The sequence below is a fragment of the Ochotona curzoniae genome, unplaced genomic scaffold (genome assembly GCF_017591425.1).
Source record: "Ochotona curzoniae isolate NIBS_2020 unplaced genomic scaffold, NIBS_Ocur_1.0 contig_3622, whole genome shotgun sequence".
In the NCBI taxonomy this organism is placed as follows: Eukaryota; Metazoa; Chordata; class Mammalia; order Lagomorpha; family Ochotonidae; genus Ochotona; species Ochotona curzoniae.
The window spans coordinates 28,847,821-28,864,264 of NW_024465926.1; the positions used below are offsets into that span (position 1 = coordinate 28,847,821).

At 37.6% G+C, this 16,444-nt stretch overlaps 1 protein-coding gene across 4 annotated transcripts in view; it reads right to left on the bottom strand.

The window, feature by feature from the left end:
• PHKB (phosphorylase kinase regulatory subunit beta) overlaps positions 1 to 16,444 on the bottom strand; it is a 221,839-nt gene that overhangs the window by 171,752 nt on the left and 33,643 nt on the right. For all 4 annotated transcript variants that reach the window (XM_040982753.1, XM_040982754.1, XM_040982756.1 and 1 more), the window contains 3 exons: positions 11,569 to 11,658; positions 9,055 to 9,193; positions 5,357 to 5,456 (listed from right to left, as the gene is read on the bottom strand). In XM_040982753.1, coding sequence (XP_040838687.1) covers positions 5,357 to 5,456; positions 9,055 to 9,193; positions 11,569 to 11,658 — 329 coding nt within the window. The remainder of the gene's footprint in view (positions 1 to 5,356; positions 5,457 to 9,054; positions 9,194 to 11,568; positions 11,659 to 16,444) is intronic.

Here is a 16,444-nt window from a genome sequence, read left to right on the forward strand (position 1 = left end):
AGGACTGACCCTTTAACCTGTGGCAGAATCAAGTTAACTTGCAGAGGGCCTAGTTTTTCACATAGGGGGTATATTTCTTGGAACTCTTCCATCCATATCACAGTTCTTGGGTTTGATTCCTGCCCTCTGCTCTCAAATCTGCTAATTCTGTTCATGTACAGTCCAGAAAGCAGCAGGTGAGAGCCAAGGGAGCTGGCTTTCTATCACCCACAGGGAAGACATGGATATTGTTCCAAGTTTCTGGTTTCAAGCATTTGGGAAGAAAAGCAACAGACAAAAAATACCGCTATCTGTATCCTCTGTCTTCCAAATAAATAAAATTTTTAGTAAAGTTAAATTGTAGGATAATTGGTGCTTCTATTTGGTGTGAAAAATATACATAGCTGATGTCAGAAGTATTGTGAGTAGAGGAATGCTTTTCTTTTTGACTCTTACTAGTTAGTAAAACTCTGGAAGCTACACTGTGCACATAGGTGCTATCCACCAGCAATCCGTGACAAATCGGCGCTAAATCAGAGAGGCGAGACTACTGGCTACTATGCTGCACAACAACACAAGTTAGAATATTATGTTGCCTATCATAACAAATCTACTAAGTAGTGCTGTTGTGGAGAGCTGATTTACCTTTATTTTTTTCTCCAAGTGCCCTGCACACACAAATCAAAAAATGAGAGTTCAGTTAGGGATGTACCTTTCCTATGACAGAATACCCAAGTCATCCAATATTAACTCAAACAAGGAGTCTACCCTATTGCAAATGCAAAGCTTCTAGCAAGAGCCTAAAGCTACACAAATAGCAATCGATGTGATCACTCCTTTGATACTATCATGGTTATTATTTCAAAGTCCTGAACATTATTCTGGGTTCCTACACAAGAACGTCACTAAAGTCAAACAAAATACGTATTTCCTATTTGACTGCTCTCTAAAAGGATAAGGCCTTACCAGTATAATAGAGTTACTGCTACAGATAAAAAAGTGGTATTGGTCATTTGTCTTTAAGACATTCAAGAACTCAGTAGGAGAACTTACACTGAATCGCTATGTCAGGGGAAAAATTTAAGTAGGCGACTAAAGACTATCAAATGGGGAATTATGTAACCAGGTTTCGCGTTTGAAAGCTGCAACAAGCTCAGTAATTTAAAATTTCAAAAAAAAAATTAGACCTAAACTCTAGAATCTTTGAAGATTAGTGGGGCATGTTGTATGTATATCATTTACAAACAAAGAGTACTCTTAAAAGCAGTCAAAAACAAAAGGACATTAATTATTATTTTATTCAGTGTTGCATTTGGGAACTAAATATAAAGAATTATATGCACAAAACTTTTCAAGCAAAGATACATCTAGAATAGTGCTTTTTTTTTAAGATTTATTTATTTTTATTGGAAAGTCAGATATGCAGAGACAAGGAAAAACAAAGAGGAAGATCTTCTATTTGATGGTTCACTCTCCAAGTGGCCACAACAGCTGGAGCTGAGCGGATCTGAAGCCAGGAGCCAGGAGTTCTTCCAGGTCTCCCACGTGGGTGCAGGGTAACAATGCTTTGGGCCATCCTCAACTGCTGTCCCAGGCAACAAGCAGGGAGCTGGATAGGAAGCAGGGCTGCCAGGATTAGTACTGGCACCGTTATGGGATCCCGGCACATATAAGGGAGGACTTTAACCACTACGTTATTGCACCAGGCCCTATTCAGCTTTTTAACTTTCGATTTTCTGTGAAAACTATTACTATTACGAATAAACCATTGCTCAATAGGACCACGAAGCTGGGTATTTTGTCATACATTCATATTTTATAACCTTGAAATGTGTGCTTAAAGGAAAATAGTTATCTTATGAGGGAATCCTGGAAGGATAAAGCTTATAAAATTTTAACGATTTCTCATTAATTAGAAATGACTTAGCATTGTAAACAAATGTTTTAAGTAGATAATAAGGCACAATAACATTCACAGCCTATTATAAAGGAAATCTCTGCACCCTAAAGTACTAATTACATATGAAAACAACCTAAGCTCTCTCAAAGATCTCCTGAAGTATTAGAAAACTAGGGTCACCCAGAACCCTGGCATCCCAGAGAAGCATCAGCTCGGGTCTCAGGTGCTCTGCTTTCTACCCATCTCCCTGCCACTAAAACCGGAGCACAGCAGGTCCTGCTACCCAAGGTGGGACCTGGATGCAGCTCCTGGTTTCTGTTTTGGCCTGGCGCATGCCTGGTCATTGTGACCATTCAGGAAGTCGAAGGCACATGTTAGATTTCTGTTTCTCCCTCTCACTGTAATCCTGCCTTGCAAATACACAGAAATTTTGAGAAAAGATACATTAGAAAAGATGGTCAATGACGGAATATATATATATGGGTCATTAGTGTAAAACATACCTGAGATTAGGAATTGCGATATTCAACAAGACAATACAACACAGAGAGTAGATTAGTTTATATTACATAAATCAATGATAATGTGCTCCAATTTGCAATAAACTGTATTACATTTTTCAATAAACTTAAAACATTACTTTCAGCTAATAAATTAAAGATGTATTTCTTTTTATTGGAAAGGCAGATTTACCCAGCGAAGGAAAGACAGAGAAAAAGATCATCCATATGCTTGTTCACTCCACAAGTGGCCACAACGGCCAGAGGTGAGCTTATCTAAAGCCAGGAGCCAGGAACTTCTTTCTGGGTCTCCCATGCAGATGCAGGGTCCCAAGGCTTTGGGCCGTCCTCGACTGCTTTCCCAGGCCACAAGCAGGGAGCTGGATTAGAAATGGAGCAGCTGGGATATGAACTGGTGCCCCAATGTAATCACGGCATGTGCAAGGCGGGGACTGACCCATCCAGCTTGGTGCTCAGCTAATATTTTTTAAAAATGTATCGAGAAAATTAAAAAAAAAAAAAAGTATCGAGAAGCATGCAAGGCATGAGACATCAGTAAGAGTGAAGAAGCCCTAGAATTTTTAGGTAATCATTTCACTTCAAAAGACAGAAAACACAGTTTTCAATACCAAAGGAACACTACAAGTGTGTCTTTAGCAACTTAAAAAATTTCACATTTAAAATATGCTCATATTTCTTACTGCTATAGAATGATGAGCAAAATGGCCAAGAGGAACAGAACAGTCAGCACAAAGAAGTGAGGACTGAGTTGGATTAATAGAACAATCTCTGATTCAGTTTATGAGACTCACATGTGGATTACAACCCTGTTTCTTAAACTAAAATGTTAGAGAGATAAACAAAGATTATAGCACTGAAGATCCTTCAAAATTTGTAAGGCATTTTTAAACACAATAGTATCAAAACCCAGGCATGTTGTGGTATACATGAATACTCAGCATGACACATATATTCTTGAAAAATGTATTTGTATCATAATAGCCACACAAGGAAAGGAGTGCTAATATTTTAACTGAAGAAATTTAAAATAGATTAAGCACACTCAAACTATTTAAAAGAATCCATAATTGTGTTCATTGATTAGTAAAATTGAATAATATTTAGATAAGGGTACTAACAATTGACTGACTATCCCACAAAGAATCCTAAGCTACTCTGTCATTGATTTCTTCTGTTAAACAATTTTAAGTCTGTTGTTTTCTAGGTAGAAAATGGGTAAATAAAGACATTAAGAGTTCATGAAATGATACATAGCAAATAAACATGAGTAACATGACACACCGAGGAAAAAATAATTTTACCACAACTACATCAAAATAAACATTCTTGATTAATACAAGTAGATCAATATGTAATACTTTATCTCAGCAGCCTTTTAAACACCCTTGAAATAATGATTTGCAAAGTCAAATATTAATTGATAAGTTATAAGTCTGTCAGTATATGAATGGATTAATTCTTTTTGTCAAATAACTTTCTCATTATCATATTCTGGCAGCAGAATATAAATGACTTTTTAAAAAAATCTGACTTCTAATACAGGTCTTTAAAAGATGTGCCATCAGTTTTAAAATTCTTTCCAAGCATAAATTCAAACTTAACATATTGATAAGATAAAATATATGCATTCAAAAAAGCCTGTGTAATTAGCGTTGTGCATTAAAATGCAGACTGCATGGTCTGGAAGCAAAACCAGCTATTATTAATGGTTATAACAATAAATATTGACTGCATGATCACTTAGTTGCCTTTCCATGGAAATATTGAATGTACATATAATTAGCAAAAGCAAAGAAACTGAGGCACAGGGAAGTTAAATAATTTGCCAGATTTTACATGCACAGCACAGATTAGTAATCAGTGCACTCAGTTACACTTATCAATCAGAGAAAAATTTACATAGTAGGCCCAAGACTGCTCATCTTAGAAACGACTGCACAGATCCCCTTGGCCAATATGAAGGAATTTGGATTTGACATGTGTTTCTACACAAGACTGACTGGCTCATTAGGTCTGAACTCTTTCTATAAAACAATTTAAGTTATGTTAAACAACACATTCCACTCTGAGAACCTAGAATTTTTTTTTTTTTAGGAAAAGGCACCTCTATGACCTGGTAGACAACGTTTTATAAGTGCTGTCACGATGAATTTCCAGGGCAATTAAGGCTATTAGATCTAGTCATGGTCCCCAGCCTTTTCCTCCTTATGCTTTATCCCCTTTCACTTTAATAAACCAGAGCAAATACTATGAGTATCCACTGACCCAAGTGACTCCTCCTAGTGATCACCTAACCTGGGGTTGTTTTTGGGGACCCACAGTGACCTAACGCATACGGACACTGACTGTATTAACATATGGGGACACAGAGATACTGACAAAAGTAGACAAAACAGCACATTATGCTTACACACAGCTTACAATTTCAAAAATTTGGGGATATTTTTAGTTTTCATATAACTCCATATACTTTAGTTTCTTAACCTCTACTTTCTGGATTGTACATGTAAATGAAGAAAATACCATATTTTTAAATTTTAGAGTTCACTTTAGCGAGGGAAATTTATGTCCCAAGGTAATTTGTCCCAAGGTAATTTGACATAAATTTTCTTCAAGTAGGAGATAATGGTTGAAATCAAGGATATTTGTTCCAAAAAAAAAAAAAAAAAATCAGCTCTTCATCAAGCAAATACCAGGTGCAAAACATGAACCAACTGTAAGCCCAAATAACAGTAGGTAATCACCACTAGCTTAAGGTGTCCTTCTATGTTAGGATTGCAAATCCTTACCTGGGACGGAACAGGCTGCTTTAAACCCTCTAGAATACCCTAGGGTATGGTTTTACCTTTTTAAAGTAATTCTTCCTTGCTATGGCAAAGAAGATGCTATGGCAATACTGGTTAAATTAATCCTTCCGAAGGATGTGAGAATTCCAGTCCACACCGCAGTGTTTTACCTTATCGGCCTGGCGCATATAGCAGTAGAGAATTCCTCTCATACATTTTATAGCCGAATGCTCCAGCTCATGAGTCCTTCCCTTGTCATCATCAATGCGCCTGGGCGAGAGAGATAACTCATGAAACAAATTGGAAATACATCTGGAAAGGAAGCAAAGCTTTTTATAATTAAGTATTTAACTATCTGGCTAATCCTGTGTTCCCATGATGTCTACTAATTCTGTCACAGTGAAACTTCATTTTCCCAGCAAATGTAGAAGTGCTGCAATTAAGAAAAAAAAAAAGTCCTATGATGAATCCTGTACATACTTTCCTTCTTTTTTTTTTTAATTAAAGAAGCAAGCCAACGGCTTTATCAATAACATATTTTGTACAATGATTTGACTGAAACTTTAAACTACAATTCCACATTAGAAAAAATCCATCAAGATATTTTAAAAAATGCATAATTATAGAATGAGGGCAATTTTAACACTTATTACTTTAGGTCATGCAATGGCCACAAGGGTTTAAAGAAGTACAGGTTAGGATAAATATGTGCTTTCTTTGCTCTGCTATAATAGCATCTTGTGACTTTAGTCAGAGTCAAGCATGTCTTCAACACACCATACAAAACACATGGTATACGTGAGCATAGAGTTTTGTATTCATAGGTCTTAATTTAAAATCAACGTACTCCAGTTTGTATCTCTTGTTAAAGATAAAAATAATAATAAAGGACAACTAAAATCCATTAAACTAGGTTAAGATTCTCTGTTTAAAACTTGCAATATTTTTAAAAGATTTTTTGTTTATTGGAAAGTCATATACACAAAGAAGAGGAGAGACAGAGAGGAAGATCCTCCATCCAATGATTCATTCCCCAAGTGGCCTCTAAGGCTGGAGTTGAGCTGATCCGAAGATAGGAGCCAAAATCTTCTTCCGGGTCTCCCACATGGGTGCAGGGTCCCAAGACTTTGGGCTGTCCTAGACTACTTTCCCAGGCCACAAGCAGGGAACTGGATGGGAAGTGGAGCTGCCGGGATTAGAACCGACGCCCATACGGGATTGTGACGTGTGCAAGGTGAGGACTTTAGCCGCTAGGCCACTGTGCCGGGCCCAAGAGAATGATTAATATCTTTAAACAGGATGGTGTCAATAAAAAATAAGTTGCAGTAAAATTTATTGTAAGTTTGCTCTACAGTTTATTACCCCGCTGCCTCATTACACAAGCATTTTTAAAGGTAGAAATGCCATACAAATAATGCATCCTGCAAAGTACAGATTTTAAAGTCTTTATCAGATGGTTTGAAGCCTTTTTGAAAAAGGTTAATGTCTGACATTTATCCACATGCTGCCCACACTCTAACATTTAGTACTGCCATTTTCTTCCACCCTTTTATTTAGAAAATTTTAAATCTACAAAAAAGAGAAACCAAATAAATAAAAAGAAAGAAAGAAAGAAAGAAAAACCCCAAACAGATGGGATAAAGAATAAATCTTTCACTGTTCAGCTGGTAACATGGGTTTATAGTCATTAGCTTTTTCCTCTTACTATTTGAAAGAAATCATAATTCTTCAACTGTACACTCTCCAAAAGTATGTCTTATGAACAAAAAATTAATATGGATATTATGTTATCTAATACATAGTCTAAATTAAAACTTACAAATTATCTCCAAAATGTACCTTGCTGTTTTTCAAAGTTTAAACCAGTCAACGATTATATATTATAGTTGGCTGTTACATTTGTTCAGTCTCTTAACCTAGCCACACTCATACTTTTTATTTAAATAAAAAGCAGACTCACAGAAATGAAACTTAGACAAACACTTAGACAAACACTGCCTCAACCACCAAGTGGCTAAATGGCTGAGGATGGGCCAGGTGAAAGCAGCAAGTGAAGAACCAGGAACCACATCTGAGTGAGCCACATGGTACAGCAGCCCAAGCACATGGGGCATCTTTTACTGCTGCTTCGGTACCATTACCAGGATCACAAATAGAGCACCAAGGGGCTGCTTTGTGACACTGCAGCTTAAGATAGCTCCTCGAGCACCAGCATCCCAAGTGGGCATAGGTTCGAGATCCCACTGCTCTACTTCCAAGACAGCTATCTGCAATTGCACCTGGGAAGGCAAGAGAAGATGGCATAAGTGCACCTCCGCATCCATGTGGTGGGAGACGCAGAAGAACTTCCTGGCTTTGGGCTTTGGCCTGGCCCAGTTCCAGCCATTGTGGCCATTTAGGGAGTGAAACAGATAATCAAAGATTCTCTCTATCCCTTCCTCTCTCCCTCTAATACTTTCTAAATAAATAAAATAAATATTTTAAAAAAAAAGAGCAAGAAAAGTAGAGCAACTAGGACGGAAATCAGCACTAAGACACAGGATGTCAGCATCAGAGGCATATCAGCCTTAACCTACATTTCCAGAACACTGGTCCCAGACACCAATGTTTTTCAAGAGTCCAGGCAACTGGTTTTGAAGAAGTCACAATTGAATAGTCTCTGATTATTTACTATGGACAGACTCTAGTCAGGCCTAAGTCAGCATATGTGATTCAGCAAATCAGAAGGCCCTGAACATTAAGCTATATTGATATTGGCTTTCCCTCTGAGGAAATGCTCCTGATGGTGGATAAAGCTGCCATCCACAACACAGGTGCAGGCAGCCCATATGAGTGTCAGTTTGAGTCTCAGCGGCTCTGCTTTTGAACCAATTCCCTATTAGAACACTTAGGAAAGAAGCAGTTCTTTCGTTTTTGTTTTTGTTCTGTTTTAATTTGAGAGGAAGAGACAGAGAGCAGCCATGCTCTGGTACCAATGTAGCCATGACATTTGCACATCTGTTCTTTGGAAGTATTCTTCCCAAGATCTCTCAGTGTAGGGAATGGGAACTGATGCTGGGCTTCCCAGGTATGTGGTAGGGACCTAACTACTTGAACTGCTGTCTTTCATTATTCAAAGTTAGCAGGAAGCTAGAAGCAGGAATGAATGGAACAAGTAGGCACTCCAATAAGGCACACTGGCATTCCAATTGGCATTGTAAATACTATACCCAAAACCTGCTCCAAGGCTCCAATTTTATGACTTTAAAAATTCACTCACCATCAATTCCTTCTATGATTAGAAATAATCAACACAATGAGAAAAAGGTAACTACGTCAGTTTTGCAAAGACACGGTGATTAAGGGCCTGGCACGGTGGCCTAGTGGCTAAGGTCCTCGCTTTGAAACACGCCGGGATCCCATATGGGCACCAGTTCTAATCCTGGCAGCTCCACTTCCCATCCAGCTCCCTGCTTCTGGCCTGGGAAAGCAGTCGAGGACAGCCCAAAGCTTTGGGACCCTGCACCCATGTGGGAGACCTGGTGGAAGTTCCTGGCTCCTGGCTTCGGATTAGCATAGCACCTGCTGTCACACTCACTTGGGGAGTGAATCATCAGACGGAAGATCTTTCTCTCTCTCCTTTTCTCTGTATATCTGACTTTCCAATAAAAATGAAATGTTAAAAAAAAAAAAAGACATGGTGATTAAGAAAACTACAGAAAAAAATGACCATAAATTCATCAAACCAAAGAAACAACGTAATGTAAACTCTTAGCCAATGAAAGCTTAGAGGCCACAAATGGGACATGGGCAACAACGCGTCACACATCAGTAATACAACCAAAATGCATCTAACTGCTCTATTTGTCTTGGTTCCACACCAGCTCACCTGTACGCAAGAGCCAAAGCCCAGGCCCCAGCAGCACAGTACAGGCTGTCGTGGATCTTGGCCTTCTGATCACCACCGCAGGTTTTAGTGGGAAACAGACCTGTGGTTGGGCTTTGATACAGCAGCAACGTTGACTTGACTGCAGAGGAAGACAAGACAAAGAATGAATAACACATCTAGGCATTTACCTTAGGATGAAAGATCTTAATCCTTTTTGATTTTCTCATCCTATTTCTAATAATTTTGCTGTTTCTAAATTTAGCTGTAGTATAAAATACATGTGAAAATTACTTCATGTCCCTGTAACCAAAATGGAAATCAACCCTAGAAGGAAGAGGTCTTTCAAGTTTGGTGGAGAGGGCTCAGCCAATTAAGGCAATTATAGAAGCTTGAGCATATCCTGGTCAAGTTAATAAGAGTCAGAAATCATATAAAGTTAAAATCAGGTAACAACACCAAAAAAAAGCAATCACAGTATTTTTTTTAATCAATTAAATAGGAAACTTAAAATAAATGTACAACAAACAGTAGCATATATCTGCTAAGTGACAAACCCAATCTTAATACTATAAGTAATTTACCAACATATGAAGGGGGAGGAGAGATCACAAAATAGCCAGCTACTAATGAGTGCCTAGTGTTCAAAGGAACACATATATTCTCTTTATCATCTATACAGATCCAGTATGTATAACATTTCAAAACTGAAACATCTTTATAGAAAATGGAAATTGTAGCAAGCAAGTAATTGTGAACATCTTGCTTAAGTCTAGAATTAATGTTTTATAACTTTTCATAAAATAATCCTAAAAAAAGAAAACAAGCAAACTAAAATCACACTCCTAGGGAACTACTTTACTTCTAACTACAAAAGGCATGGTTTTCCAAAATACAGTAAATTAATATAATCTAGATTGGTGTGTGTTGACTAGTTTCTAGAATGGCTTTTCAAAGATCTAAAATAAAATACTCTCTTCCTAGACATAGATCAAAGAATTAAAATTTACTTGTCTTTGTTGCACACTAACCTGATTCTATAATTGTTTTTCTCAGAATGCCAGGGAGTTTATTATTTTTCTCAGAGTAAAACATCAACTTCCATAGTGCAAAATAATTGAAATTTCTTTAAAAACTCTAACTCCATTTATTTAGTTACTAATACCAAGATAATGACAACATACGCAAAAGCATGCCAAGATTTTTTTTTTTAATTTGAAAGAAAGAAAAGAAGGGGCAAACAGATAGATCTAGAAAGATCTTCTATCTATAGATTTACTTCTGAAATGTCTGTTAACAGCTGGTACTGGGCCAGGTCAAAGTCAGGAGCCAGAAACTCAATCAGGGGCTCCCCATGGGCGGCAAGGACTCAAGTAATTGAGGCATCACCTGTAGCTTCCCAGGGAACACATTAACAGGAAGCAGCAACTGAAAGAGGGAGCCAAGACTTCACCCAAGCACTGAAATACAGGATGCAGGATCCCAAGCAGCATCTTCCCTAGGGCACCAAACACCGCCTAATGTCAGAACCTTAACCAAAAGAAACAGAATTCAAGGTTTACACAAGGTTGAAACAGACAAAAATCTAGTAGGGGAAGGCAAGTTAAATGTTATTTTCTATACTAGGACAAATAAATGAAACAAGTAGTAAATTTAGAAAAAATTAATAGGAATTTGTATTTAGAGTCAAGCAAAGAGAAATCCCACATATACAAATTTCAAAGTTATGGGGCCTTCAGTAGCTAAGAAGCTAAAGTCCTTGCCTTGTACATACTGGAATCCCATTTGGGTGTCAGTTCATGGCTCCAAAATACTCCACTTCCCTTCCAGTTCCCTGCCTATAGCCTGGGAAAGCAGCCTTGGGACCCTGAGTGGGATACCTGCAGGAGGCTCCTGGCTCCTGGCTTTGCATCAGCTCAGTTCTGGTCGTTGTGATCACTTGGGGTTTAAACCAGTGGATGGAAGATCTTTCCCTCTTTCTCTCTACTTCTCTCTGTATATATGCCTTTCCAATAAAAATAAATAAATTTAAAAAAAATTTTTTTGAAAGTCGCTTATTCATATTAAATTTGCCAGGCTCATGCTAAAAAAGCAAAATAAAAGAAACAAAGAAATCAATGAGATGTAATTAATAATAATAAAAAAACTTGAAATTATCTATTATATCAACAAATTAGAAATGAATATGAAATGGGAACTAGGTATACATAAATGAGTAACACAAAATATCTGTCTAAGAATAAGTAGCAAGCTCTCAACTCTGGTAATGCTTACAAAGTTTAAATGCACAGAAGATATTGTGACAGTTCTTAAATTAGTTCGAGCTACATATGACCTGTGAGATTCCTATACAGACCCAAGATTGATGCATAACTGGAATATGCAATTACCTAAGCACTTAAACTACCACAACATCCATTTAACAGAACATCACCCACATAACGTGCATTCTATACTGTACGCAGCAAATGCCAATCACAGCTAACTAAGGATATGTCTTCCTCAGGTTATGCTTACCAATCTTGTAATAATGATCCAGTTTATCCCACAGAGTTTCATTATCAGCTCTTGGAAGATTAATGCTTTTAAGAGGTTCATAAACTGAGCCTAAAAAAAAAAAAAAAGATGAAAATCCATCAAATTCTGCAGTATCTATTCAGGTTAAAAAGAAGAAGAAGAAAAACTAAAGAAATGAAGTACTACCTAACCCAATCATCCTTTCTATACATGAGCTAGCATATTTCACTGCTGGGAAAAGCACCATGAAAGGAAATACAGAAAAGCTAAATGTCACAAGACACTCCCATCCTCACCCCCAGCATGGAATCCAGTTAAGTAATGTGTACACTAGTCTCAACAACACCAGATATCACTAGTACATACAAAGTGACCAAAAGATCAATAACTTGTAGTTCTTTAGAAATACACATAAATTCAAACCTTACTCCTAATATGGTTGTTTTCAGCAGGTTACTTTTAATCAAATGATCATACCCAAATCATCCAGGAAAACAGACAACACTCATATGTGCCAAAACCATCCTCTCCAAGCAAGTTCAACTAGATTTCACACTGAAATTCTTGCATAACACCCTTGCCTGATTCTCTGCACTACAAGCAGAGACCCTCACATTTCTCAGTCATGAGAAGTACTCCAAGGTGTTAGCACAGCATGCTACAGGTCATACAATAATCGTGACGATTTTTCACAAAATGGAAACAAGACTGTTCACTTGACTAGTTGTACTTTCTTAACTACTGACTGAAAGAAAGACATTTGACCTTCATAGCAGACAAAATACTCTCATTCTTGTAAAAGCACTCAGAAATCATAAACATCTCAAGGTCACAATTAATCCAGGTAATGCATACCACACAGACTAAATAACAACAGTGTGCAAAAAAATGACCCTAGACTTTACCAGAGGCTAACAGAGGATCATGTTGGCATGCGATTCTTCTTAAATAATTAAAGCATATCTTTCATTACATAGTTACACCAATTACATCATTTAAAGCCAGAGTATTGGGAGTCCCTTTGATATTAAGGCCAATGGTAAACATTGTAAAGGAATGTAAGGAAAAGACAATACTTTGATTTTCTTTGGTTGAAAAGAAATGATTCATGGACAAAAGTGAGGAGTAAAAAATGACCTGTTCTTAGAGAAGTGATTTTCTAAAAACATTCTTCCAAATGGCACCAAATAGAAATGGTTCCAAAGTGAAGAAAGACCTACAAACATTAAATAGGAAAATATCAGGTTTCTGTGCCTCATCCTGCACATAGGGTAAGGGCCTAACCATGTTCTGCTTTCTTCTTGCATTCAACTAGCTTCTAGTAGGTAAAAGTACATGAGCAGGCTAGCAATTGGGAAGGAATCAAAAGGCCACCGTGGTGTCTGTATATAATAAATAAAGCTCTGGAGTCTGTACATTGCCAGTGAAGCTCACACACTAAAAAAGGCACCAGCAACATCAGACACATAATCCTGAGTTATATTCACTGTATGCATATACACAGATGCACAGGGATATGTTTGCTGGGGGAATGGAATATGAATGCAAAGTGGTTTTGTTGTTTATTTACAGCTCTATTAGTGGAGCTAGTGTTTTAGAAAGAAATAAAATCATACACAGTTGAATGCACATTTAAGCATAATTAAATAATAAATGTACATATGAATAAACAGACTATGTAAAACTAAAATAACCTGCATTACAGTAGCACAAAAACTGACTGAAAAACTTATTTCTAAATATTGCTATTAAATTTAAGAATAAATGGACTAAAATAACTCTACTAATTTTTCTAGAAAAATCACCAATCGAGTTATTTTAAAAGAAGTAAGAAGCATGAAGGGAAAAATGACTTTTTCATTATATAACTCAAATTTCTTCACTGCATCCAAAAATAATTTGACTCAGCAACACTTTGATGATCCCTTAGTTTTCTCATTTCTTCATACACAATGACAGACTAAGACAAATACCATCATTTAGTCATTCCATTAATAAGGATAGTATAAATGTAACACTGCACCATACAACCAGCACACTATCAGGATTACAGCACAGGAGGAAGGGCATGAGAACAATTAAATAAGGAAAAGCACAAGGTACTGAGTGACAGAACATATTAAATCCTAACAGCAGGGGAAAAAATCAGTAAACTAAATATGAAACTAAGAGGGCATGAAACTATAAAAATGTATATATACCTGGACACATGTTTAGTAATTCTGATTGGAAAGCTTAAGAAACAAGATATTACACACTAAAACGTTACAAATGATACTCATAAAAATGTTTAGGTAAAGAAGCTATAACAATAGGAGGTAAATCCTATTTAAAAACTAACTCAAGGTTATTCTTTCATAAGAATTATGCCATAAATCAAATTCTCACTTGCTTCTTATTTTCTTCCTCAATTATAGTAATTCCTTTTAAAACTAAAAATAATATATAAATACATATAAAACTGTATCACATTAATAGAATTATCACTAACATTTTGGTGCATTTATTTTAAGAAATTTCTTTAAATTATTAGAATCATACATAAAAATACATCACAAATGCAATCATTATATAAAAGGATATTTCAAAAAGTTCATAAAGGATAGGTACAATGGCTCAAGTGGTAAATCCTCTACCTCCAAGCACCTGGATCCTAGACGAGCACCAGTTCACATCCCAGATGCTTCACTTCCCAGCTAGCTCTCTGATTGTGGCCTAGAAAAGCAGTGCAAGACGGCCCATGTACTTGGGATCCTGCATCCCCTGTGTCAGAACCAGAAGCAGCTTTTGGCCTCTGGCTATGCATCAGCTCAGCTCTGGCCATTGCAGTGATCTGGAGAGTGATCCAGCGAATGGGAGCTCTTACTCTGTGTCTTTCCTTTGCTTTCCAATGAAAATGAATATAATCTTAATTTTAAAAAAGTTCAGGGCCCAGCGCAGTAGCTTACTGAATAGAGTCCTCGCCTTGCACTTGCCAGGATCACAGGTGGGCACGGGTTCCTGTCCTGGCTGTTCCACTTCCCATCGAGCTCTCTGCTTGTGCTCTGGGAAAGTAGCAGAGGATGGCCCAAGACCTAGGAACCTTGCACCTGCATGAGAGACCTGGAAGAAATTCCCAGCTTCCGGTTTCAGTTTGGCTCAGTTCCTGCCATTTCAGCACCCTAGGAGTTAACCTGCAGATGGAAGATCATCCTCTGTGTCTCTCCTCCTCTCTGTAAATTTGATTTTCCAATTAAAAATAAATAATAATAAAATTTTCAAAGTTCATGAAAAATATAGTTGAGATAAGCTTATCATGCAAAAATTTTTGAAATCCATACATAGTCTTACTAAGCACACATTTTCCATGAACTTTATGCAAATCCCTTATTAATGCTGTTTTTAACGTGGAAATTCATCTTTTTGCTTATCATCTCGTTGTTGGCTCATTTCTGCCTTTATTGACCCAATTTACAGAATCTTAAACATGTACATACACAGGATGTGAGAGTTTATCTGCCTGTTTTATTAAAAATGGGTTTATGCTATAGGAGCCCTATTTGAATTTTGTTCCTGTCCAACATGAAACATTCATTAAAGTCACTCTAAGACACTGTTCAAACAGCAGCTTTATTTTTCATATTGTGAATACTGAATCGCTTATTCAACTATTTTCCCTTAAATAATTGTATCCTGTTCTTCTCATTACAAAAAAACAAAACAGAACAAAACAAAAACTGTGGAAACAGCACCAGCCACCGAAGCTCCACCAGCCGACAGGCGGAAAGGAAGATCACGAGGAACACAGGAGGTGAATCACACCAAGGAACCGTGGGTCCCACTGATCATTTGTATCACATCTTCAGCCGAAACAGAGCACAGAGCCCCTCTGAACATCCAAGAACAGGGGTTGGAGTTTGCCACACAGCCCTCCAGTACTGATGGAACATTAGGCGTCATTTTGAGTGTTCCAGCAAAGCCCATTGAGAGGGGGGCAACAGTCAACTTTGCGGGCAGTAAGTTCTGAGAGAACCCACATTCGCTTTTCCAAGGGTCTTCGGTGCAATCTGATACCACAAATGCATTTTACTAGGCCCGCCAGGAAAATAATAGCAATATTGCTTGAGTTCCAGGCAAAATAACACATGGTTGCTCTCTGACCTAACCACTAACAGATTCTAGGGAGAAAAAAATCCCCAGAAGGGAGCACAAACAGGAAATTGGGCATCACTGACTGTCCGGTGGTCCACAAAGTATACAACTGGCACCTCCCTAATGAAGAACACCACTAAAAACCAAGAGTGGTTGAAAGGCTGAATATACAATAGTGTGGCCACAATACAGAATCACAGGAGAAGAGACAGGAGACCTGCGTAGCTAGCTATTGCTGAATGAACAACAGGTTCAGAAGAAACCAAAAGGGAAGTTAAAAAATTGCTTGAAACAAATGAAGGCGTTAGAACAACATATCAAAACATAGGTGGGTCCGGCCTGTTAGCCTAGTGGCTAAACTCCTCGCCATATGGGCACCAGTTCTAATCCTGGCTGCTCCATTTCTCCTCCAGCTCCCTGTTTGTGGACTGGGAAAGCAGTTGAGGATGGCCCAAAGCCTTGGGACTCTACACCTGGGAGACCTGAAAGAAGCTCCAAGCTCCTGGACGGGCTCAGCTGGGGAATGAATCAGTGGATGGAAGATTTTCCTTTCTGTCTCTCCCCTTCTCTCTATATATATCTGACTTTCCAATAAAAATAAAATGTTAAAAAAAATTAAGGGACACATCCAAGTTAGTGCTAAGAGGAAAATTCATTGCATTCAGAAATCACCAAGAAGTTAGAAAGACATTAAAATAAAGAAGCTAAAAATACATCTGAAGGATTTAAAAAATGACAGCAAAAT